This window comes from Agelaius tricolor, unplaced genomic scaffold (genome assembly GCF_023055355.1).
Source record: "Agelaius tricolor isolate 1412-34295 unplaced genomic scaffold, bAgeTri1.0.p SCAF_14, whole genome shotgun sequence".
Classification (NCBI taxonomy): domain Eukaryota; kingdom Metazoa; phylum Chordata; class Aves; order Passeriformes; family Icteridae; genus Agelaius; species Agelaius tricolor.
In genome coordinates this window covers 4,596,889-4,621,821 of record NW_027269274.1, presented here as the reverse complement: position 1 = coordinate 4,621,821, position 24,933 = coordinate 4,596,889, and the positions used below count along the sequence as shown (strand labels likewise).

General features: G+C 46.4%; 2 protein-coding genes across 5 annotated transcripts in view; one reads left to right on the top strand and one right to left on the bottom strand.

Annotated features, from left to right (window-relative positions):
- MITF (melanocyte inducing transcription factor) overlaps positions 1 to 4,481 on the top strand; it is a 99,956-nt gene extending 95,475 nt beyond the window's left edge. For all 4 annotated transcript variants that reach the window (XM_071439358.1, XM_071439357.1, XM_071439359.1 and 1 more), the window contains one exon: positions 432 to 4,481. In XM_071439358.1, the coding sequence (XP_071295459.1) occupies positions 432 to 833 (402 nt within the window). In that variant the 3' untranslated portion in view covers positions 834 to 4,481. The remainder of the gene's footprint in view (positions 1 to 431) is intronic.
- Positions 4,482 to 9,223: 4,742 nt separating this feature from the next.
- Positions 9,224 to 17,033, bottom strand: LOC139595678 (2-epi-5-epi-valiolone synthase-like). Its single transcript, XM_071439210.1, has 5 exons — positions 16,858 to 17,033; positions 13,969 to 14,602; positions 12,351 to 12,584; positions 11,444 to 11,696; positions 9,224 to 10,492 (listed from the first exon to the last, which is right to left on the bottom strand). Exons 1-5 carry the CDS (start codon positions 17,031 to 17,033, stop codon positions 10,353 to 10,355), a joined length of 1,437 nt encoding a protein of 478 aa, XP_071295311.1. The 3' UTR covers positions 9,224 to 10,352.
- Between the last annotated feature and the right edge of the window lie 7,900 nt (positions 17,034 to 24,933).

Here is a 24,933-nt window from a genome sequence, read left to right as displayed (position 1 = left end):
GCCTTCACATATGACTTTTTAAAAATTACTAAAAACACATGCTTTTGCTAGTTCTTTTTTTTTTTTTTTTCCTATTTTTAAATGTTTTCCTCACCCTACCTGATGCCAAACCTGCCTATCCTGGCACTGGTTTGAGAAGAAGCCTGAGGGGAACATGTCTGTGCTGCAGGGCTCTGGGTTTTGGCTCTGGTCTAGGTGCTGAGGAGGAGTGTGAAGGGCCTGTGTGGGATGGTGTTCACCCACCTCTTCAAGACTCTGCTGTTCAGGTGAAAATCTGCAGGGCTGGAGTGTGCAAGGTACAAGCCCTTGTCACTATGGGAAAGGGAGGAAATGTGTACAGGAGAAGGAAACTGGAAGCTGCGAGACGAGCATAAGACAACAGATTTTATTTCCAGATTTTCTTTAAATTTGCCTCTTTTTCTCCTTCACAGGAGCTTGAGATGCAAGCCCGGGCACACGGACTGTCCCTTGTCCCCTCCACAGGCCTTTGCTCCCCTGACATGGTCAACAGGGTCATCAAACAGGAGCCTGTGCTGGACAACTGCACCCAGGAGATGATGCCGCACCACACAGACCTGTCCTGCACCACCACCCTGGACCTCACTGACGGCACCATCACCTTCAGTGACAACCTGGGGAACGTGACTGAACCAGCTGGCACCTACGGAGTTCCTGCCAAAATGGGATCCAAACTGGAAGACATCCTGATGGACGATACCCTGTCCCCCGTGGGAGTGACTGACCCACTGCTCTCCTCCGTGTCTCCCGGGGCATCAAAGACGAGTAGCAGGCGGAGCAGCGTGAGCATGGAGGACACTGACCATGCCTGTTAGCACCTGTTGCCACACCTTTCATAAACTGCTTTGGTTCTTTGATCAGTAGATGAAATAATTTACCCTTTTGTAGAATTTTTTTGATTTTTTTTTTTTTTTCCCCTCGTGCTTCATCAGTGTGTGTGCGTGTGTGTATATATTATATATATAGAATTTTTTTTAGAATTTTTGTGAAGAAACTTGTATATTCTATTTTAAAACTACCAATGCCTCCAAACTATTGTACAGCATATGTACAGAATCTGTGAACTGGATTCGCCAAGAACTTTGAACTGGTCAAATCTACTCAAAGCAATAGAATTACAGATGAAGAGTCTGTTTCTACTGGGGGGGAGGGGGCAATTGTAGGATTGTAAATGCAACCTATTTACTTGGAAACAAAATGTAAAGTTTAAGAATGTAAAGAAACAACAACAACAACAAAAGTCCAATTTGTAATTGTATTAATTGAATAGTGCTGCCTTAAAGATACAGTGTCCCTCAAATGTTGGTCTTACATGACAGGTGTTTAGGGAAAATACCCGCCTGACTTCACTCAGAAAAGAAACTAAACCCAAGTGTTAAGACATCCTGATTGTGTTGATTGTGATATAAAATGCTGTTGCTGAAACTGCAGGGAGATATGAGTGTCTCAGAGTATTGTTTAATTTTACTCTGAGCTGATTTGGGTTTTCCTTTTGATCATGGTTCAAGTTTTTCCTCTTAAATTTTTATTTTGTTTTGTGACACGCATGGGTGGCTTTGCCAATGGCAAAGCAAGCAGGAGCACTGTAAGTTGGGATACACTCTTTGGACAAAAAAATTATGCATATTATAGCTGGGCACATTATGTTGTACATATCTAATTGGCTTTATTTTTTTTTTAATTGCATTGTACAGTTTCTTTTGATTTGCATGGATTCCTTAGTTATCCTCAACTTTTTGTTTTAAATTTATTTGTATTTCATTTGTAAGATTTTTGCCTCTTAATATTGCAGCAATTTTTTGACATTTTTAAAACTCATTGGAAGTTTTCTGCGTTCTTTGTAAACACTTGAAAGGAAGCTTTTATGCAGGGTTCTGTGTTTTAAGAGAGATTTTGAGAATATTTTGTATATTACAGTCTCACTTTGAAAATGTTTTTAAACGCATTTAAGGTAGAGTAAAAATTTAGATTAGGTAATAAAACAACTCTGTAGAGAAACTGAACTTACATATTTATTTTTAGTGATACAGAAAAAAAGTAGTAATATGCTTGGAAACATAACTATGTAGTTAATATACCCGTTAGAGCAATTCGTGTTCTATTTCAGCACTGGGGCTGACATAAGAGAAAAAAAAAAACAACAAAAAAAAAAAAAGAGTAAATTACTGTATCTGCAAATAACTGTTACTTGATAACAATGTTATTAATTTTTAACATGCAACCATGTTGTAAAAGTAGTTTGGTGCATTATCTACTCAAGTGTAGTCCTATGCAATAACGGTAGTTTTCCTTGTATTATATCCAGCCTAGGTGTTCCACGGAGGTGACAGACAGGTGGTGTTCGAGGGAATGGAGTTCTCCACGGCAGCCTACAGCTGACTGGCAGGCGTGGCTCGTTCAGAATGAAGTGCCTTAAACTCTAGTTGTAGTCTTCCTCGACTAGCACTGACTGAAGTGTGGCGTAGACAGAGCTTTGGGGTGGTGGTGTGTAGGGCCTTGAGGTGTAGCATGGTGCCTACGGATAGAAAACCAGAGCTTCCCTTTCTCCTTTGTGCTACACTGGAAATTACGTAGGATGGGTGCAACGGTGAGTAACTTGAGTGCCAGCTTTCCAAGGAAACCTTGGGCTCAGCAGGTGGTGTTCAGAAACCAAATGTGAACTGGGTAGGACAGGGTGGCTGGGGGTAGTGATGGCAGTTCCCACAGTGCTGAGCGCTCTTTCCAGACATTTCCCTAGGAGGATTCCCTGCTGTGGAATGGGGGCGAGGGCTCCTGGTGTCCCCTGCCTGGCACTGCTGCTGTGGAATGGGTGGCAAGGGCTCCTGGTGTCCCCTGCCTGGCAGCTGTGCTCCCAGCACAGGGGCTCAGGCTCTGCAGGGCTGTGGAACTCGGGGTCTGTGTTCCTGTCACTCTTCCCGTGGCTGTGTCCAGCCCTCCCTTCCCGCTTGAGCCGCCAGCGATGTGTTAGCGTTGATGCAACCACGGGGTTGTGGCTTTTTTTCTTTTCTTTTGTAGTTCTTGAAGGAGGAGCTGGAGTTGGGTTGTAATGATGCCTCTCCCCCTCAGCCCACACAGCTTTTGGGAATGTGTCTTTCCTAGGGTAGAGAAGCTCTGGCCCAGGCAGGACCAGGAGGCTGCAGGATGTGCTGTTGTCACCATGGTCCTGGGGCAGGAAATGCCCCCAGTCCCTGCAAGGCAGCTGTGCCATAGCTCTTGAGTCAAGTGTGGGGGTACAAGCTTCTGGTGCTGCTGTTTGGCTGGGGTGACAGATAGGAAAATCTGTAAAAAATGGTTGTAGCTGTAACACAGGGCTGTGTTGCCCTTCCCCAAAGAATGGGGCAGCTCTGCAGTGTTGGTACAACAAATCAGGGTGTGCATGCTGGAGTGTAGTAACTGAGAACCACTGAATGTATTGAATGAGGCTTTTGGTTTGGTGCCTGCCTTGGGCATTCAGAAATTCAAGTCTAGACTGTGGTATATGAATATTTTTCAAGCTTATGTGAAACCACTGGTACTCGCTGACAGCCGTGACTTCTGATTTTTGGCTGTGTGGAGGTGAGTTAGGATTCAAGGCCAACCATTCCATCAAGAGTTGGATTCCCTGGCAGAAGTCTCTGTGGCTGCAGCAGCTGTGTTGTGTGCTCCCATACCTTGTGTTTTCTGGGGTAACACATAACTTGGCCATGCCCTGCTCACTCTTCCCCCTGTGTTTCCATAGGTTACAGCCCTCCTCTGAGCCTGCCCACCCTTGGAATGGTGACACTGCAGTGGGGACACCTCTAGGAGACACAGACCCCCAGTGGGTGCTAATGGGAGGTGCCTTTACCTGTTTGAGCACGGTGGAGGGTGTGGCTGTGACATTTTGGAGGGGTTGGTGGCGGGGGGCAGAGGCAGCAGTCACAGGAATGGTTTGGCATGGGCTGGGTGGAGTGAGATGGACAGAAGTTGTTGCCCAGTCTGGTGACAGTGACGTGTGTGACGCTGGGCAGCGGTGGCTTCCCTGAGCAGGTGGGTGGGGAAACGACCAATTCTCACTTTGCCAAAGCCATGCAACAGGCAGGGACGTGCAGAGTACCATGAGAAGTTCTTCTTTACTGCTTTTGGCCTATAAAGCAATATTTAACTCTTACAACCTGTAAAAGCAAAAAGAAGGTACATAAGGAAAGCACAAAGCACAAAATAATGCACTTACATTTATGTTGTTTGACATAAAATGCACTGGGGGGGAAGCTGATGTTGATAATAGTATAAATACCTATATTTCTTGAAAAAGTGACATTAATTACTGCCTCTTGCTATGATGCTTGGTACTGTAATGTTGATATTCATCTGCTGTTGACTGCAGCAATAATTTGTGTATGGTCCATAGCACTGTAAATTATGGATCAATATTAATGTATCCAATGAAATAATTTGAACTGTTGTTCTTGATAGATGGATTAAAGCATTTGGTTTTTCACATACATCTGTGTAAGTCCCTCGTTTTCCATGTGAGTGGATCTTGTTTTCCTGTGCATCTGAAGTCCCTGCAGTGCTTCTGTGTCTGTGGCTTGGCCATGGATGTGTCCATGTCCCTACCTGGTGTTGGTTGGCATCCTTGGTTCCACCAGAGCTATCCAGTTGTGTTTGTGGCAATCACTCAGGGGAATGAAGCTGCAGACCAGATCCCACCTGGGCTTTGCAAGTACCTGCCAAAGTGGAAAGAACCAGAGCTTGTGGTCCAGAGTAAGGAATAAACCCGGTGGGTTTTATTTAACACAGCCCCCTCCCATGGGCTCATGTCATTTGCCTCCCTCCCTCCCTGCCCCTTGGAGCTCATCAGGTCATGGGCTCTGTGAGGGCTCGGGGTACCTGCCCCCCTTTGCCGTGCTGTCACTCCTGCAAGGTCACCTGTGCCCAGCACTCCTACACAGGAGCACCTCACCCCTTCTTCAGCTGTGCGTGGTAGGATCCCCATCCCCTCTGCTCACTCCTCCCAGCCAACATGCCAACAGCTGCTCCTGGCTTCTGCTGGTGAGGAACCAGCTGCAGTCGTCTTGTGTCTTCCCATCTTCATCATTTCTCCTGTCTCTGTTGCTTTCATCCCTTCTGGTCCTGTGCTCACAGCATTGAGTTCTGCTCTCTGTGGACCTTGCTGCAGCAGCATTGGGGGTTATTGAGTGTTGTCTCAGAGGGCTTGAGCCCTGAGTGTAAACAGGAGTACTGAATTTGCCCAGTGTCTTCAAAGTCTAATACCTTTTAAGAGTAGAAAGTACCTAATTCAGTTGAATTAAAAATTACTAGCTCAATTTTAAAACCAACGCAGCAAAAATGCCTGACTCTACTAGAACTACAGCTGAACAGTCCCACTCCTTCTACATAGAAGATACTTGAGTAAAAGCTTGTGAGTGTTTCCAGCAGGTTTTGTAATGTAATTTCAGAATATTAGAATGTAGCAGTACTGCATTAGAAAATCTATTTATTAGCAGCCTAGGATGGAATTGCTGTTTTAAGTTTGAGTTCTTGCTTGTATTTAGACTTTGCTTTTGGTGGTCAGCTGGATTTTTTTTGTGGTCAGTTTCTTGCTGTGGGTGGCAGTACCTCAAGGTTTTGGCTGAGTTGGAGAACCCAGGAGGAGCAGGAAAGAACATCCTTCATGGGGATATTGGCACTAGATCTATGTCAGTAAAGGGTTGGTGGCAGCTCTGCTTAGAAGCTTTTTCAGTTGTGTTGGACAAACCTGAAAAATTCAGTGCAGGGTAAGAAAGTGGATTTTAGGAGTGAGTCCAGCTGTGCCTGGTGTGGTCTGTTTCACTGGCAATCTCCATGTCCAGGCTGGAGGATGCCGAAGGGCTCAGCTGTGTGGTGCGGTGGCACAGCAGGACACTGCCACCATGTGACCTCATTGTGCATTCCTCTCCAGGAGACCTGGGAGCCCAGCAGCTCCTGATGGCAGGAGGGAGGTGGTGATGGCTCTGTCTTGGTGGGTTCAGCAGTGCTGCTCCTTCTGCTCTCACGTCTGGGGGTGGTCCCAGCACTGAAAGTTTTGTCCTACACTGTTGCTCCAGCTCCTTTGAAATACATTTAAAATTTCAGGGGAATGTTGTTTAAAAATTGCAGGGGAATGGCTTGGAAAAGTGTTCCTGAGTTATTAAAATCAATGAGGCTTGACAGGATGCTGGCTCACAAGGCAAATGTGTGTGCACTGAGCAACACCATTGTCTTTGCCTGTGACCTGAGCTTCACCCTTCCTTGACTCTGCTCCTTTTCCAGCTCAGTTTCTGGGAGCGATGCTCTTAACAGGAGCTGTGCTCTGGAATCATAGAGGGAAGTGATGGTTCCTGTGACAGACCCCTTTGTGTTAGTGCTGTCCAAGAACTGTGCAAGGAAAGGAGAAGGCTGCTATGCTCAGCAGGAAGGGCCAGGGCATAAAAATATTTATATGCAATATTTATGTGCAAAGTATGTAAATATCAATTGTTCTTTAATATATATATAAATGTCACCATGGGGTTGATGTCCATACTGAGGATGCTGCCTCAAAGCAGGGTTTGGTGGATGGAGCACACAGCTCCGTGGACTCTGGTCCTGCTCAAACACTTTCCCTGCTCCCTCGCTGTTCAGCAGCGCCTCTCCAGAGCTCCCTCTGGCTTTCCTCCCGTGTTCCTGTGGCTGCAGCAGGATTTAGACTTGGATTAAAAGAGTGGGGAACAGCACACTCTTGTGGGGCTGTGTCCGTCCCAGCGCAGCCCCACCGGGTGCGGATTCCTGTGCTCCACATCCCGGCGGTTCCATCCTGGCAAACCCGCCCTGCTCCAAGGCAAGCTGCGGTCCCCTGATGGCGTTTGCAGATTGTTCGGTGTGAGTGCAGTGAAATTCACACCAGGGCTGTCGGCTCCAGGCGGGCAGGCACACGGCGGGGGAGCAGGTGCTGTATGAGGAACGGGGCACTGCTCTTGCGTTCAGCACTGTTCCTTTAGCCACTTCAAATACATTTAGTCAAAACCTTTTAATGTCTTCAAGACCTTTTGTCTGATCCTCATTTTACAGTGAGTACACTGAATGCTGCTGTTCACTGGGCATGAGTGATTGCTGCTTAGATACTCCTTTATGCATTCCAGAACCACGGAATCATAGACTGGTTTGGGTTGGGACTTCATTATTATTCCTCTTCTTTTTTCCCTGCTGAAAAGCAGTTTATAGAGCAGGTTGTTGCAAAAGAAATTACTTTAGCACTTGTAAATAATAAATTAACTTCTTATTCTCTGACCACTAAAGTAATTTTGTTCAAACAGATCCATGAAGAGCTTGCACTGCAAGGACCCAGCTGGGACTTTCTGCTTTTCTCTTTGGAGTAATGCATCATAAGAGAATAAGCAGAGATCTTAGGTATAATATAATAGTTCTGTTTGAAAAAGCAGGAACTAAATCAATGCTGAATAAATGGAAAAGAATTAAATTCATGCTAGACATTAAAAAAAATGCACCTCAAACAATGAGGGGTATTTTAAAAAGTCACTGTTTTATTAATAATACTTTCCACCCCTTTCCCTTGATCTTTTGATGACAAGCCTGGCAAAGGCACTTTTTATCAGACACTGAAGCAATTTTGCTGCTGTCATGTGCCTTTCTTGATACACACATATTAGTCACGCAGCCGTTTTATGTTCTTTAGCATATTTTAATATATAATTAAAAATGTGCCTGTCTGCTACCAAGCAACCAAGCACGTCAGGGGCTGATTGTGTTCTGTCACCCACAGCAGAAGGGAGGGTAAAAAATAATAATAATCATGTGTTCACTTTTCAGTCCTAATTGTACTTCAGCTCCTTGGATATGTTGTCACAGACACAACCACTGGCTTCTGGAGGCAGAGGCAAAGCCAATGTGGGGGAATGGCTGGCAGGTGACCCACAGCCAGGTCACTGTCACCAATAACACACTGGTCCTGGATGCTGGGCTTTTAATGGGCTTTTGTGACTCTTTTTAGTTCAGTTCACCTCGACCCTGCTAAGCTGCAGCTTGGCTTTCCCTGGAAATGGAGTTCCAAAAGCGTCTGGGCTCCTGAGAGTCTCTCCCTGGACATTTAAAATAACTCAAGTTGATGTTTGTATTGTACCTCCTCCACGGAGGTAGATGGGAGCAGGACACTGTGCTTCAGAGCACTGACTTGGGCAGGTGATAACCCTGTGCTTCATTCATTTCTAGATTATCTAGAAATGTGAAATATGGCCCACAGAGCTGCTGGAGAGGAGGAGGAGGACCATTTGTGAGTGTGCCCAGGTGATCATTGCAAGCACAACATTAAATGGCTCTCAGCACCTTTGCCCCTCGGACCGCTGTCCCTGAGGCTCCCTCATGCTCCCAAAAAGTTGGGGTCATGGAATATTTCAGGTTGGAAGAGACCACAGTGGGTCATCTGGTCCTACCTCTCTGCTTGATCGGGGTCATCCCAGAGCACAGGATTGTGCCCAGACATTTTTGGAATACCCCCAGTAAGGGGGACTCCACACCCTCTCTGGACGTCTGTTCCAGTGCACAGTCACTGCACAACAAAGAAGTTCCTCCTCAAGTTCAGGTGGAACTTTCTCTGCATCAGTTTCTGCCAGTGTCCTCTTGTCCTGTTGCTGGGCACCACTGAGCAGAGCCTGCTCCATCCTCTGGCTCCTTCCTTCAGACCTCATGGGCCCCCAACTGCTCTCCTGTTGCACTGTCCCTGTCCTAGCAAAGCTGGTGGATCCCTGAGATCCCAGTGATGCTCTCCCCACACAGTGGCTGCTGTCAGAAACCCACTGAATGAGCCTGTGTTTGGTGGTCTAGAAAAAGGAGACAAGTTCACTGGTATCCTCAGCCCCAGCTTATTTAACTCTGGGAATTATGGGTTTATTTTTAAGAAGTTGTGGCTCTGAGGATGTGCTCTAAAGCTCTTTGGTAAACTGGTGCCATCTGTGTGAAACCCTGTCCTGAAACGAGAGATGCACTGCACTGGAGAGGGCTGAGCAGGGCTTTCTGTGTAGTTTTAAGCACCTCTTCTCCAGGCTCAAGAGGAAAAGGGATTTACATGTCAGGTCTATGCCACACCTCTCTAGTCTGTGTCTCTCAGGCATGTGCAAAAGTACTCAGGCACACACTGTAGGCAGCAATGCAATCATTAGTTCAAAAATTTTTCAATTTTAGTAGCTTTTATTACTTCAGCAAAACAGAAGCCAGAACATCAGCACAAACTGGTGTGGGACAAAAACACCAAAAGAAAAAACAAATAATGTTGTAAATAATTCAAAGGCTGTTTGTTGATTGCAATTCCTTTGATTGGACCTCCAGGGAGAAGGATGACATTACTTTTACATTTTTCACCATCAGCATCCATTATATAATCTGCTCAGAGTTTGCCAGGATCCTGAGACATGACAGTGAAGCTGCTTGAAGATGATGAACTTGCTTGGAGTCCTCTAATTTCTCTTGATTTTCCCCAGCTGGCCCTATCTAACCAGAAAAGGCTGAGATGGGAAAGGAGCCAGGGTCTGGCAGGTAGGAGGAGCCCTGGGGCAGATGTGGAGGCACCAGGGGGTTCTGCAATATTGCCAGGAGCCCAACTTTGTTTTTAGGCAGCAGTACTGCAAACTGCGCCCTGCTTGTCACACCAGTGGCTTGCAGGGATTACAAAGTGAAACCACCACAAACATTTGGGCAGCAAGAGGAGATTTGCCAGGATGGCCTCAGTATCTGAGTCCGAGGACAAGGGGCTGCCACACTGCCAGGAGACAGCCCCCATGTGCTCCACAGCAGCAATATTTACTGACCTGTGACTTGTGATGGTGCCTCTAATCAGAGCATGTCATTCCCTGGGTGCAAAGGCTGGCAGATGATCTTCTTTGTTTTACTCTTTTGAATGAGAGAAAACAAGAAGAACACCAAGAAGAAAAGAATGACCAGTGAAGGTGATAACCTACTTGAAATATTTTATATAGCATAGGATTTTTGTATGGTGCCATACCATGGTCTATGAACCAGCTACATCTGCTTGTGTAAGGGGTTCAAGCACAAGCAATGGTGGGACACCAGTGGCAAGGGCCATGGCAGTTACCAGCTTGGATTAACTACATAAATGAATAATCCTGCTCACTTTCCCTGAAAGAAGACCATTTGCTATAAACTACACTACTGGCACACTGTGGTTTCACTTGTGAACAATCACTCCTTCAGCAATAATAGATTCCCTTTCAAAGAAAGCAGTTGAAAAAGGAAAATCCCAACAGATGCCAATATTCTGCTTGTTCCACGCAGCTCTGGAGTGTATGCAGTGTCGCAGGTGCTTCTGGATTTATCTTGTTCAAAAATCAGTTCTGCCCACTGCCTTACAGTGGCACACAGCTCAGGCTTGGGGTAGGACTGTCACCTTGGGCTTGCAGCTCTTCCTCCAGCCCCATCTTGCAGTCCTTGACCCACAGCTTGTATGCTCTTTCCAGGGTCTCTTCACTGGTGTCATTGAATATGTCTGGAAAATAAGAGTTGTAGTTAATAGGACATCCAGAGGAGCTTTTCCTGCCTGCACACACTGACTGTGGCTGTCACTCCAGTTTGTGGGAGCCTTTTGTCTTGTGTGTAGAGACTGAGCTTCATGAATTGGTGTCAAAAGGAAAGAGATGGCAGAGATCACAATCTGGTACCATGCGTTGCTTCTGTGTTAGGGGTTGGCTGGCTTTTATTTTTAAATCTTATGAGTATTTCATCCCTGATATTGAACAGATATTATTTAATTTGCAAATATAATTTCTAGGCACAGTAAAAAATTAAATTCCTTTTGCCAAGGATATTTAACAAATATTTGCAAGTATAGCAGAAGAATTGTTTTTGTCTTTTCCCCTTGCTGGTTTTTCTGCCAGAGCACTGCATTTCCCTTTGCAAAATGAATTGGTTAATCGTAATGCAATTAATTAGACTTCAGTCCCTAACAGAGTTCTGGGCTTGTACACAGGAGGGACCCTATCTCTCGATCGGTTTACCAAGATGCGAAAAAGAGTGCAAGAAATGCACGACTGCAAACCACGGGAGCCATTTCCCAGGCTGTCAGTGCCCACCAAGTGTCCCCTCAGGGGCTTCCTGGGGTCCCTCAGGCCATACCTGCCACGGCCGAGGCTGGTGGGCAGAGCAGTGCATTTCCCTTTGTAAAATGAATTGGTTAAGTGTCCCCTCGGGGTACCAAGTGTCCCCTCAGGGACTCCCTGGAGTCCCTCAGGCCGTACCTGCCACGCCGAGGCCTGTGGGCAGAGCAGTGCATTTCCCTTTGTAAAATGAATTGGTTGTGTCCCCTCAGGGGCCAAGTGTCCCCTTGTGGGGCTCCCTAGTGTCCCTCAGAGGCCGGTGGGCAGAGCTTTGCATCTCCCTTTGCAAAATGAATGGGTTAAATGTCCCCTCGGGGGGCTCCCCGGGGTCCCTGAGGCCGTACCTGCCACACCGAGGCCTGTGGGCAGGGGCATCCTCAGCTGTCCCCCGCTGTGCTTGAGGCGCTCCCTCAGGGCTCTCTGGATGAGGGCCCAGCTGCAGCCGCTGTGCCAGACCGGCAGCTCCAGGCCCCGCATGCACTGCAGGATCTGCTCCTTGTCCTCGGCGGCCAGCAGCCCGCGCGCGTGGGCCACGTACGTCATGAAGGCCATGTCGATGTTCACGGCTTCCCCGTGCATCAGCGACGGCAGAACCCTCTGCAGAACAGCAAAGGTGGGTGGCACAACGGGTTTGGGGTGGCAAATAGGAAACAAGTGGGGTTTATTGCTAAAAGTGTCCCTGCAAATCGACATTTGACTCACTGCGGTTGCTGGATGTTGGCGTCTTATGATTTATGGGTTGCTAGGATGATCCGTTTTGCACATGATTAATCACAGCTAAAATCTTCCATAGGGATCTAGGATCTAATTCTCCTCCCATCTAAATCACTGATAGAGCACCATGAGATGGAGGGATGGGCTCTGGATATTGGATAAGATGTAGGTGTCCCCCCTCATTCCTCAGTGGCAATTTCTCCCCAGCAATATGAGCTATGGCCTCCATGCCTTTCTGCTGCTACAGCTCATGTTGGTGATTTTCAGTGGCTTCACTGCAATCTGGTTTTCTTTGAGCTTCAGTAAGTGCCTAGTAAGAAGCAGCAACTGGATCGAGGTCTGAATTGGAAATGGGTGGAGGTGTGGGGGAAATAGGGCAGGAGAAGGAGTCCCTTTGATACCAGGCCAGTGTGTTGGGTGACCTAGCATGTGCAAATCTGGAGTTTCAACTCCTTTTCACAAGGTTTTCATGAAGCCTATTGAATTTTTTTATTTTGTCTTTGAAGTGGATATTGCAATATAAAGTTTATCACTCACCATTTCCAGCTCTGGGCTAATGAGGTGGCCAAAATCAACCAGTCTGTCCAGGTCATCCTCCCAGAGGTTGGGAGCCAGCTCTTCCAGCATGGTTTCAATGGCAATCCTGGTAGTCTGCAGTGCAGCATCCCCATGGTGAGCAAAGCCGTTGCAGGACTGGAACTTGGTGTCCAGTAGGTATTTTCCATGGTTCTTGAGCAGGTCAAACAGCCCTTTGTGTTTCATGAGGGCCATCTGGGACAAAGAAGACATAATTAAGGATAATTGTCTGATACTTGTATTTGCTGTTGGAAACTTGAGTGTTTCAATAGATTGGACTGCAATAGCATGTTATACACTAGTTCCCCTGCTGCTGGGCAGCTCTGCCCGTGCTGGGGGCTTGCTACATGCTCCCATAGCCCAGCAGCTGGTTCGTAATGAGCTTTGGTTATTTCTGTGCCTGGAAGAGAACTTGGGACTGGATGGTGGCCATCCCCAGGACAGGGACTGGTCAGTGGGGACCACCACCTTGGAGTTGCTCTTAGGGCAATGGAAGGAGGGAAAACACTGCAGTATAGAGAATATGAGGGCTTAGAAGTGATGTCCTTGTTAGAAGTGCATATTTTTTCCCTCTCTGACTCATGCATTAGCCCCACCCCTGCAGTGGGGAATGGTGACCTGAGGGCTTCCCAGTGCCTGCCAGAAACCTCCAGATATCCTGGGGATTTCTCACTGTGCAAGCACTGAAAATTGCTGTTGATGAACTCATCTCTAATACACTTTAATAGCTTGAACTCTGCTTTATCAAAAGTTTCCAAAGCTCTCCAGACATAAAGCCATTTACTGAGCACTTTCCAGGTAATTTTAGGAGTAGAATTTGCCTCGCAGGAGATTGATTGACCACACTTGACATACCCACTGAGGTAGGTGCAAATGATCTTGCAGATTATTAATCCCCAGCATAATGAGCATCAGATTCTCTGCCAGGAGTTCATTACAGAGTGCTATGGATCAGCCTCAATGGAGAGATGAGGCTTTTCTTCCCTGGTTTTGCTGTGTCTCCTGTGAGTGTTTGCTGTTTCTGGCTATGAGTTTTGGAGTTTCCTCTGCAGGGTTAGCACTGGACACAGAGTGTAAGGCATGTTCTAACAAATTCAGCAGCTGTATAAAATATATATATAGACTCAATAAGAGTTAAAAGTCCTCATGCACCCTTGATGGCCCACCTTGATTCCTCTAAGTTGTTTATGGAATGCCATGGATGCTGCTAGACATTTTACTTTCCAATACTTAAAAGGGGCAAGAAAGATGAGGACAGACTTTTTAGTAGGGCCTGTTATGCTAGAACAGGGATAGTGGTTTAAACTGAAAGAAGATACATTCAGGCTAGTTGTGAGGAAGAAATTTTTTACCATGGGGATAGTGAAACCCTGGAAGGAGTTTTCCAGGGACTGGTAGATGTCCCATTCCTGGAAATACTCAAGAAGTTGTTGGATGGGGCTTTGAGCAACCTGACCGAGTGAAAGATATCCCTCCTCATCACAGGGGATCAGATTTGGTGACCTTCAAAGGTCCCTTCCAACCCAAACCATTGTATGACTTTTCAGTTTTGAAAAACTGCACCTGCAAAAGTTCATACCTTTAAAATTTCCCCGAGGCCGTTGGAGATGTGTCGCCGAGGGATGCTCTGGAGGAAGGACCTGTCCAGGAAACTCGCCACGGGTGGGGTGTAGCCCCCGAGCTTGTTCTTACACTGCAGAAAGTTCACCCCGTTCTTGGCCCCCACGCTGGCATCCACGTAGGAGAGGAGGGTGGTGGGGACCCGAATGTAGGGGGTGCGTCTCCTGTAGAGCGACGCGGCAAGCCCCACGATGTCCAGGCACACGCCCCCGCCGATGGCGATGATGGGCTCCGTGCGCCGGTCCAGGCTGAAGCTCTGGACCTCGTGCAAGATGTTCAACACCAAGTCCATGGATTTTGTTTCCTCGGTGGTGGGCAGGGCGAGGATTTTGTGCTGGACGTTGTTCTCTTCAAAGTATTTTCTGACTTTGGAGCCGTAAAGTTTGTCGACGACTTCGTCTATGACGATGAAGCGCCGCAGTTTCCTCTTGCTGGCCGTGGCCGGCTCTGTTTGCTGGGGGTCAGTGATGTGGCCCCAGAGCAGAGTGGTATTAGAGGGCTCCAGGATGTTGTATGTTTCTACCACTTTGTAGCAAAAATAGATGGGAGCTTCAATGATCCAGGAAATCCCACCTTCGGAGATGCACTCACCTCTGGCAAGGATCAGAAAACATGGTTTGAAATCACTATATATTCCTAGCTTGATCTTTGCATGTCTGAGCTAATTATAGGATATTGCTGGGAGATAAAGAATGTAGAGTCTCTTGCCCATGCACTGCAGAAACATGGGGCTGTGAGGGTGGGACACCCCCATGGGTGTCAGGGCTCACCAATTTTATTCCTGGAGAAGCTCTCTGAGGTCTAAGTGAAGAGTTAAATGCTTGAATTCGTACATAACATTAAAAAGATACAGTCCAGAAGGGCTGGGGCATGTTTTTCATGCTAGAAGTTGAAAACCCATAAAGAATGAGCCAGCCCAATCATTTCTGCTTTCAGAAAGGGAGTGGGGAAGAGAAGAGGTTGCCAAAATTTTCCACATTCATTGAAGAAGCATCCTCTGACGGTGTATCTAGATGGTAGGAGTTAATTTATTCCTATCTATACACAGCCGCACATCACATCTCCATTCAGACCAGTGTTTCTACAATGCCTTGGTGGAACTAGCAGATCTCTACCTCAAAATAGGTGTGATAGAAATAGGAAGTGCTCCTGGAGAGGGAAAGAAAATGATCTGGGGGTTGGGAAACAATTCCACATTGGAGTTTTCAAGGGTAAATAAAAGCCAAAATTAGTTATCTATCTAAACTAATGAAAACCACAGCCCTACAACCCCTTCCTTCTGTGGGATGGGCAAACCAGGGAAAAAACAAGTTGGGAATCAGAAAAAAAGGCAGATGTATTTTATATAAGACTGTTATTTGAGCTGCATTTTGGTAAAAAATGAGTTTCTGTGATATTCATTGGATAATCAGATTTCCCTACATGCCCAATTACTTTTCACATGCCTGAACATTCACTTAGAGGTCAAAATAGATGCTTCTCTGCTTTCTTTACCAAATTATCTCTAAGTTTTAAACTCTTAAAGTCTCTAAGCCCTTAAACTCCAAAGCTGTTAAACAAAACCAGTGAGGATTTTCATCTTCCAGAAAATTTCTTCTGGGCTTCTCAAATATGGTATCAGAAAAAACATTGTGTACATTTCAATGCACCATCTTATAGCTGTACTTAACTCCATGTGCATTCATCTCTGGTGTGTGACCCTTCTAAGAGACAGGATGGTTTGGAATATTATTTGGTGGAATCAGCTTTGGGTACTGGATGGTACAACCAGTACCCATTGCAACCCCTCTGCTCTATGAAAATCATAGGGAATTTGGGGCCGAACATGCCCTTGTGGGATCATATATCAGCTGAGGATTTTTCTGCATGTTCTTGGGCCTTAGGTTCATCCTTCTATCGACTGAGGTCCATTAGGCTGGTTTTGGGTCTGCCAAAATCCTGCTCTGCCTGGGTGATGCTCATGTGCAGTCACTGCAGATGCTGGTGGAGGTCCCTCTGGCCTGGCTGAGAAAAGGGTTAGACTTGTGCCATTAGAATCTGAGAATGACAAGGGCTGGAAAACTTCTGACATGCAGAAAAGAACTGTATTAAAAAAGATCTGCATCATGAATGGAGCTCCATGTGCTTGTGAGGAGTATGCTGTAATTAAAAGATAATTAACTGGGGAGACATGCTATCAGCAAAGAGCTGTGTGTATCCCTGGGGGAAAGTTTTGTCTTTGCTCTATCTGAAACAGCATTAGGTGACTTCTGCAGTTTGAGGGATGTGTTAAGGGTTTTGCTCCTGTCAGTGACAGTTTATTTTTCCCACCTACCCATTTCATTTGTCTGCAACCACCTCTATAAACCCATCTGTCTCCCATGCTTCGGCGTGAGATTTTGCGCACACACAGATTGAATTTTCACAGAAATGGAGAAAATGAGCCCAAGTGCAGCACACAGATGTCCCTGCGTAAGCTTCTCAGAAGTTTAAAGAAAATTCTTGTCTACAAAAATGGAGGCTGTTGATAAAATTCCCTCTGTAGCTCTGAGCTATGTCAAAGAGCACTGCAACCGCCCGTGCTGCCATACTGCCCATGTTCCCAAGACATGTTTCCAGGTTTGTATGCATAGGTCAGGTTGGATGGGGGTTGGAACACCCTGGTCCAGTGGAAGGTGTCCCTGCCCATCTCAGGGGTTTGGATTAGGTGACCTTCAAAGATCCCTTGCAGCCTGAACTATTCTGTAATTCTGTCATTCTGTCATTGCGGGTTGAAGCCGCCATGGCACCCAAGACGATTTTTCCATCCCACCAAGAAGACTGCCCAGTTTGGCTGGCCAGAACAACACAGGCCCCTTCCTATACTCACATTGTCGCCTCAGAGAGAGTGACCTCGTCCTCACTGTTGTTGGAGAGGGTTTCTCCTTTCTTGATGCGGCTCCACGTGCTCTTGACTCTTACCAGCTGGAAATCTGTCTGCCGGGGCTCCTGGGCCATGGTGGCTCCTGGGACTGCTGCAGCACACACCTCCTCTGTCACCAGCATGCTTCCAGAAGGTGAAATCTCCCTACCCAGAGATCTCCCATCACTGGGTGCCTTTGAGGTGCTTTTTAAAGGCTCCAGGTTGACCAGGTATCAGGAGGGGAGGTCTCGTCTCCATGTGAGAGACTAATTACAAAACTGAGATTACCTAATCTGGGATGCATGTGAGGGGTGGCAGGGATGTTTGAAGACACGTGCGACTACCAGGATGGGGTTGTGTAATCAGCTGGTTTTATAATGCTTAAGATGTACAATAGAAGTGCATATATTAACTTCCAACATGATGCCCTACAGCAAACTTAAAGTTATGAAAGGCAGTTTGTGTGATTCTTCACATCATTCAGGAACCTCCTTTGCTGAGCAGAGCCTCTGATCTGGCTGCAGCTCTATGCTGCTCTTATGGGATGAGACAGGAGCAGAAGCGTGGGGATCAATACCAGCTGGTTAAAACCTCTTTTGAGTTCACATTCCCTGGGATTTTCTTGAATTAAGGAAAAAAACTATATATATAATAGATATTTTTGCTTTTATGGTGGGTTAAAAAAAATTATCAGAGAGCATTTATCTCCTGAAGGGCTGTTTGGGGCATGAGCTGGGTTTTGATCCCCACGTGACTGGGAGATGCACAATTCACTTTTCCATGTGATCTTCCAGCTGGGGCTTTTGGAGGGCCCCAGGCTCAGGTTGCCACACAAAGTATTCCCTTGGCATACAGCTCTGTGTGCTGAGCACAGGAAGATCTTCCTTTGATTTCACCAGCAGTGCCTGAAGGCACAAACCTGTCTTTGCCACCTTCTCAGCCGTGTTTCTGAAAGCTGTCCTTGTTCAGAAACAAAGATCAAGAAAACCAAAATCAGATGTAAAAGCAGAGGCAGGAAAAAATGAGTCTTAAAGAACCCTTTGGACAACACTGTGTCATTGCTTTGAAGGCTTAATTGCAGCCAAACTCACTTTGGAACCTTCATCTATCTCAAAACTAATATCGAGGAAAAGTTGCAAGAAAAACTTCCAAAGCCATGTAGCCCTGCTCCAAGAAGTGCCTGACTCCTGACTCCAGTCCTCACTGCTGGCTTCATCTCCAGATGGCAAAGTGCTTTTTAAAGAGGACAGGCTGTTAACCCCATTTTGTAGAAGAAGAAAATAGAATCTCAGAAGTGAAACAACTTTCCCAAAGTCACCTTAAAGCTAGTGCCGTTTAGATGGCACACTAAAGCTCGTAGCCTGTTTACCAAATACTTGTCTGAAATTTTAACTCCCAATCTAAATACAATTTTTATTGCTTTCTGCAGGAACTGCAATTCTAATGCAGTTTGTTGTTTACTAAATCATAAAATAGAACAATCTTAGGTATGCCAGGAGGTCTGTCTTTTTCATCTTGTTTATTTGTTTTAACTAATAACAACACAGTCAGCATTGAGTCTTCTTTTATTTGCTTTTCTTTTACTCTTTCATCATATGCATTTACTTATTTTCTATTTATACTTCCCTATTCTATTCTGGGGACACTGAAATATCTTCTGTTGCATTTGAGAAGTTGACAAATTTACATTGGTTACTCCAGTGTGTGGCTGTACAGGGCAGCGGTGACCTTGTGGCTAAGGACTCCTTGTAGATAATCTGAAGGGGGTTCAGAGTTCTGGGACATTTTTGGCCCCATACCTGGTGGTTTAGCTGGGGCATGTCTGTGATATGTAACTAGAAGGTTATGAAACTGCCAATTACTTTCTTGAGAGCCAGCAGCTTCCCAAGGTCAGGATGTGAACTTACTCTTACGTAAAGCAAAGGCACTGAAAGTCGGCTCCTTTGTTGTGCCTTTCTCATGTCAGAGGCTGTTGGATCTCACCTGCTGCCTGTGCTCTGGGTGGGACAGGAGGGTGCAGCCCCAGCCTGGAGCCATCCTCCCCACACAGCCTCTCCCCAGGGCTGGGGCTCTGCCCAGGTGATTGAGGGAGGAGACTTTGTCCCCTCACTGGGCACCCAAGCACCGACCTCCTGCTCTGCAGAGGCAGCAAACCCACCACAGCATCCTCTGAGGCCAGGGGACAAGAAGGAACATGCACAGCCCTTCAGGTAAACTCCCTGTGCGGGGTGGGGACTCCAGGAGAGCGGTGTGACAGGAGGGGACACCGTGTGATGCCCTAGTCCTGGGTGCCCACCTTCCCCATGGAGAGGGTGCCTGCAGGCTCTGTGGCTTGGCAGCAAGGAGCAGAGGGTAGGTTTGTCAGGGAGAGGAGAGAGGCTCAGCACAGGAGATGGATTTGTAGGAGCCTGGAGCGGAGGGAGTGGGACAATTCCAGGAGAAAGGAATGGTGGGGTGGTGGATGCTTGCAATGTCAAGAGAGCTTTGGCTGTGACTAATTTCTGATGGATTGTCATGCTTTTTTCAGAAATAATTTATCTCCCTAATGGAGCACTGGGGAGATTCAGCTTTTCACCTTATTTTCCAGCAGTAGAGCCTGTAGAAAATGCATCAGCTATTTCCCTTGCTTTCCCTTGAAGTTCAGTCAGGGTTTAGATCCCTGGTTCCTGCCATGAGTAGCAGCATCCTCTCTCTGGCTGCTTCCTCATGCACCCACTCCATCCCTAAGCTCCTACCTGTCCCAGGCCATCACTGCTGGCTCGCTGCAGGCTCTGGCACTGTGGATGCTGAGGCTAAGGCTGAGCAGGCTGAGCTCTGCTGGGACATGCCCCCTGCAATGTCTGATGGCCACTCTGGTTTTGGCCACACTGCCCACCCACCCCTGTCCCCACACAGGCCATGACAAGCCCTGTGCTGGGACATGTGTTTACACACTAAGGCAAAGAGGTGAGGGTTGGGATAAGCTGTTGTCAATGCCTGAGGTGCCCTAGTGAATATGATGGCTGGAGCTGTTGGGGATGGTTTTAGCAGACTGGATTTCCAGGTGCTTAGCACCGAGCAGCTCCTGCCAAAGTGCTTGGCACAGCAGCACCAAACAGTCTGGCAGCAAAGTGTTCAGGTGGATCAGGTTCAGTGCTCTGCCCTGGCTGAGAAGAGGGCTCTTTTGGAAGGCTTTTCTGGGGCTGCAGAACAGATCTAGAGCCTGGAAGGTAAAATAAGGATAACTCTAAAATGGGAACGATAGGTTTGGTCTCACGTCTTTGCTTTGTTTTTGCCAAATCCAGACTGTCTTTTATCTCTGTGCATCCTTTGGGGTGGCCCCTGCAAACAGTAAAGTGTTCTGCTCTTTTCTCCACCTAAAATGTGACATCTGAGCACAAACTGCAGAGTTTAATTGAGATTCTGGAGCAGCAGGTCCCTCCATGGCACTGCACTACCTGTCTGCCCAGGGGACACTGATGTCCCACACGTACAACCTTGCAATCCTAACTCCTGACTTTGGTGTGAATCAAATTTCCTGATTTCAGACAGAGTAGAAGCTGCAATTTATTGTTCAGCTTAGCTGTAAAATAGGGTGGCTGTGCTCTCAGCACCTGCTCAGGAAGATGCTGGGAACCATTCTGCTGGCAAGAATGGTCCATTCTAAGAATTGCCACCTTGTCTTCCTTTATGAAGCTGCTGGAGACCTAAAGCAGCCCTTTCCTGCTCTTTCATGGTAGGGCTGTTTTCAGCATTTTCTTCCTCTGAGTGAGCTGTTTTTCTTTTCTCCCATTGATGATAATGCACAATTAGATGGGAAATGGAAAAAGATCTCTGTGCATACATAGATCCATAGGCACACAATCAGGAAATCTAATTTAGTGCTTAATATACTCCAGCAGTTTTTCTGGCATTGTGCAAAACTATGCATTGAAATGAAGCACTTTTTCCTGGAATTACCTTAAAAAAAAAGTAGTTACATAAAGTTTAGCTCACCTTAGTGCTCAGAGCCTTGGGCTGGGCAGCCCGCCCGGAGCTCTGCTCTGACTTGTCTGGTGCTTGCATAAATGAGGGCAATTCTGACCTCTGCTGTTGGCCCAAAGCATCACCAAGCTGCAAAAAATGCAGCACTCCCTGCAAAGGTTGTGTAAGCTTGGATGGGGGGGTTGCTCCTGGCATGCCCTGCCTGTGCCCTCTCCCTGCAGCACCTCTTGGCTCTCACTTTTGGTGTTGTAACACAGCTTACAAAACAGCTGAGGGTAAGTCTTGTTTCCTCCCCTTTGTGTGACAGGCAATCCCTGTCTGTTACTTATCCAGAAGCAGAACATGAAGATTACTAAAAGCTGACATGGATTATAAACATGTTTTTACCCCTAAATTAGCAGAAAGCCTCAGAGTGCTTGGCAGGGAGGAGGAGCAGATCCCAACCTCCAGCACTCTCCATCTGAGCAGTGGGAGCCTGGGGTTGCTCCCTCATGTAATGGTGAAACTGCTGCAAGAGGAGTATGTGTCCTCTTCACTGGAAGTGTAGCTGGGCTGAGGCCAGCAAACCAGCATGGTTTGGGAAAGGGGTGGCTATTCCTGCAGCTACAATTAGTTATAAAACTGCTGGAGGAGATAAAAGCTTCCCCTGATGGTTAGAGATTGGGATGAGATATAAATCATGGCATTGTATCACAGAGTCACTGAATGGGCTGGTTTGACAAGATGTTAAAGCCCATCACATTCTATCCCCTTGCCATGGGCAGGGACACCTCCCCCTATCCCAGGATGCTCCCAGCCCTGCCCAGCTTGGCCTTGGACACTTCCAGGGATCCAGGGGCAGCCACAGCTTCTCTGGCCACCCTGTGCCAGGGTCTCATCACCCTCTCAGAATAGAATGTCTTCCTAATAGCTAATCTAAACCTACCCTCTTTCTGTCTGAAGCCATTCCCCCTTGTCCTGTCCCCACATGCCTTGTAAATGGTCTCTTTTCATCCTTGTAGGCTCCCTTCAGGCACTGGAAAGCCACAGAAGTAAAAGAGATGTCTTTTTTCACTCACTCCATGTAGTTCTCTGCAGCTTTTCTATCACAGGCAATAAAACCCTGCCAGGGGCAATCTGCTCCACCCCAGCCTCTTGGCCTGTGTCTCACAGGTGCTTTCATAACTCAGCACGTGCTCTCACACTTGAGGAGTGGGGGAGTTCCTCTGAACCTTGCCTCACCCTCTGGGGCCACAGCTTGCTGTGATCCATGGTGGATTGCTGCCAGAAAGGTTTTCTGGGATCTCAGGGCTGGTTCAGTGCCATGGGCAGCATTGATTTGGCTCTCAGAGCAAGGTGATCTGGATCTTGCAGATGTTTCCACAGCATTTGAAATGCTGTCATATTGTGTGGTGCACAGCAGCCTCCCTGGCCCAGACACAGCTTGGGGAACCTTGTGCATCCCATAGACACACAAATCCCCATTTTTACAAAGCTTCACCCACTGCCTGCATCTCCTGGCAAGAGCAGTTTTGGAAGCATTCTGTTTCCTCCAAGGAAAATTGGACCTGGAAGAGCAGGGTTTGTATGCAGTTCTTTGTTGTGTGATGTTTGTCTTGGAGCTTTAAAAGCAAAATTAATGTGTTTAAAACATTCTTATTCTTGATCAGCTCTGAGGGGAAAAAGGGAGAATGCATGCAGCAAAAATCTATTAGAAGTATATATTAGAAAAGGTTTTCATGATTGTTTTCATAGCCCTTCAAAACCCTGTGTTTTGTATTAAAAAAAAAAGCACACCTGTCTTTATGTTCTTTAAACTCCACTTCCACTGATTGAGCAGTTACAAAATCATTATTCTTCCTTTTAATTTCCATTTCAGAAACTCCGGCTGGGCTCATTGCTGAGAACCTTCTCAAAGCCAAAGAAATAGCCCTCAATGACCCTCATGTACCTGAACAGCTCAGGAATTACTTACAGAAAGCTCTTGATGTTGCTCTTGGACTAGACCCTTACCTGGATGCAATGGCAGCTTCCAAGAGGTACAGACTGTCCTTTGTAACCTGGTGCTTTTGTCTGTGATGGGATGAATATCTTGTTAGATTTTCTGTCCAGAACATGCCAGGAACGTGGGGGACAGCAGCAGGAAGTGGAATGAGACTTAAGTGCACTCAAACATGTAGCAAAGCGTGCATGGATGTATGTGTGTGAGCCCACAGCCTGCAGGAAAGGAGGTGAGAACAAAAAGCTTTAAGTGTAAAATTTTGGAGATATTCTCCCAAGTGATTGTTGACTGTGGCAGTGTCTGAGTTGGAGCATTTCCTGGGGAACACCAACCTCCACACTGTGCTTGCTGGAAGGCTTGAAAAGTGAGCCCCTGGATCCAGCTGGGATAAATTAGGAGTGAAGAAAACCTGCACCTCTGGATCCACCCTCTAATAACAGCCTTTATATGTGGCTTTTATCTCCAAGCACTCAACAAACATTAATTAATCTGCTAACTAAATTACTCTGGTAACTAAACTAATTAATTAAACTAATTTAAGGTATCATTAATTCAGAAGTCCAACTGATACCCTCATTATTCTTTTTTGAGCTACAGTATATTACCCAGCCATGTGGGGTCTGCTAAACAATTCCCATTTATCAGTGTACATTTTGATATGTGGAAAAAGCCAGTTCTGTCTAAAATTGACAATGTGTAAACTGTTCCAGGCTGTGGATTATGGGAACGCTGAGCGTTCTCTCTGTTGCTGAAATAATAGCTGATAGTTGTTTGACTTACACTTGCTGTAGGATAATAGCTATACATTATCTTATTAAAGTTGTTAAAGCATTTGTGAGGGGCAGAAAAGAGGTTATATAAAATGTTCTACTCTTTAGGTCTTGGATTATCTGACTGTGGCTGACACGGGTTATGAATTCTTTCTCATTTTACTGAGGAGTGAAGGGGGGGAGCTGGAGGAATAAACCCACTGAAATGGCTCTAAACTCTGGCCCAGAGAATGATCACCATCCATTTCTGGTGGTTACTTTGTTCACATAGGGTAATCTAACCTGTCTGGAGGCTATGGACTTCTTCCAGTCCTCTATTGCCTTCCCCATGTAATAGGTAGCATCTCACTTCATCCAGAGACATTGTCACAGGCCTGACTTCTGTGAAATAGCATCTGCAGGCACCCTGCTTTTCTGAGCACTTTGTGAGAAAAAACATTTCTTTTTCCTGCCTTGTAAGAAAAATTTAGATTTTATATCTTTCCCTCTATTCTGAAAGAAACCTTATTTTTGGCTGGAATAAAACTAATAATTATAGAACTGAACAAAACCTGGCCAGGATAACTGGAGTAATTCACTCCAAAGCAGCAGATAGAGAGAGAGATCTGTCTGGGACCAGCTGAAAATGGGAAAGGTTTGGGGTTGAACAGTGGGGAAATTCTTTCCTTTAGTCCCATGTTCCCTCCTTCCCAAGCCCCTATGGCTGGGGTGGCTGCCAGCACTGAGATGTGCTTATTGCCAAACTAGGTTCTCTTGGACTGGAATTTAGGATACTTGTGATGCTTCTGGGCTAATTTTTTACGGTCATGCACAGATGGAGCTTTTCCAGGAGTCCCCTCTTGGTTGTTGCTCTTTATGCTGGATGCTCAGATTTTGGTTGTTATCATAATACTGAAATGTCTTTTTTTTTTTTTTTTTCCAGAAAAACTTCGCCTGAGCACATCCCAGGGGATGCTGAAGGAGTTGAAAGCAGTGTCAGGCTGCAGGAAACACATACCTCTGGCTCTTTGAATGGCAAGTTGTTCAGCTAAGGGGGTAAAATGCACCAGATTGGTGTAAAGCTGTCACTGGAGTTAAAGAGAAGCTATCATCCTCTACTTTGTCTCGAGTAAGGGAAGGATGAATGCCATGGCAATGCTCAGAAAATGTAGGAAATTACTTATAAAGAAATACCTGAGCTTTCTGTGGGCTTGGAAAACTCTGGCACGAGTTTTCCTGTACCCTGCCCTCCATGGCCTTGTATTCTCTCACATGTGCCCACACAAGAGTGCTTTAATTCCCAGTGCCAGCTCCAACCCTCAGTCAACAGCAAAGAGATCATCATCCTTC

What these genes read in the sequence shown, in the direction of transcription:
- LOC139595678 (XM_071439210.1), bottom strand. Translation starts at nt 17,033, where the DNA reads ATGCTGGTGACAGAGGAGGTGTGTGCTGCAGCAGTCCCAGGAGCCACC. An exon ending in GCCTCGGGGAAATTTTAAAG is followed by an intron (nt 12,585 to 13,968) that starts GTATGAACTTTT and finishes TCTTTGTCCCAG; the next exon opens with ATGGCCCTCATGAAACACAA. An exon ending in TTAGCCCAGAGCTGGAAATG is followed by an intron (nt 11,697 to 12,350) that starts GTGAGTGATAAA and finishes GCTGTTCTGCAG; the next exon opens with AGGGTTCTGCCGTCGCTGAT.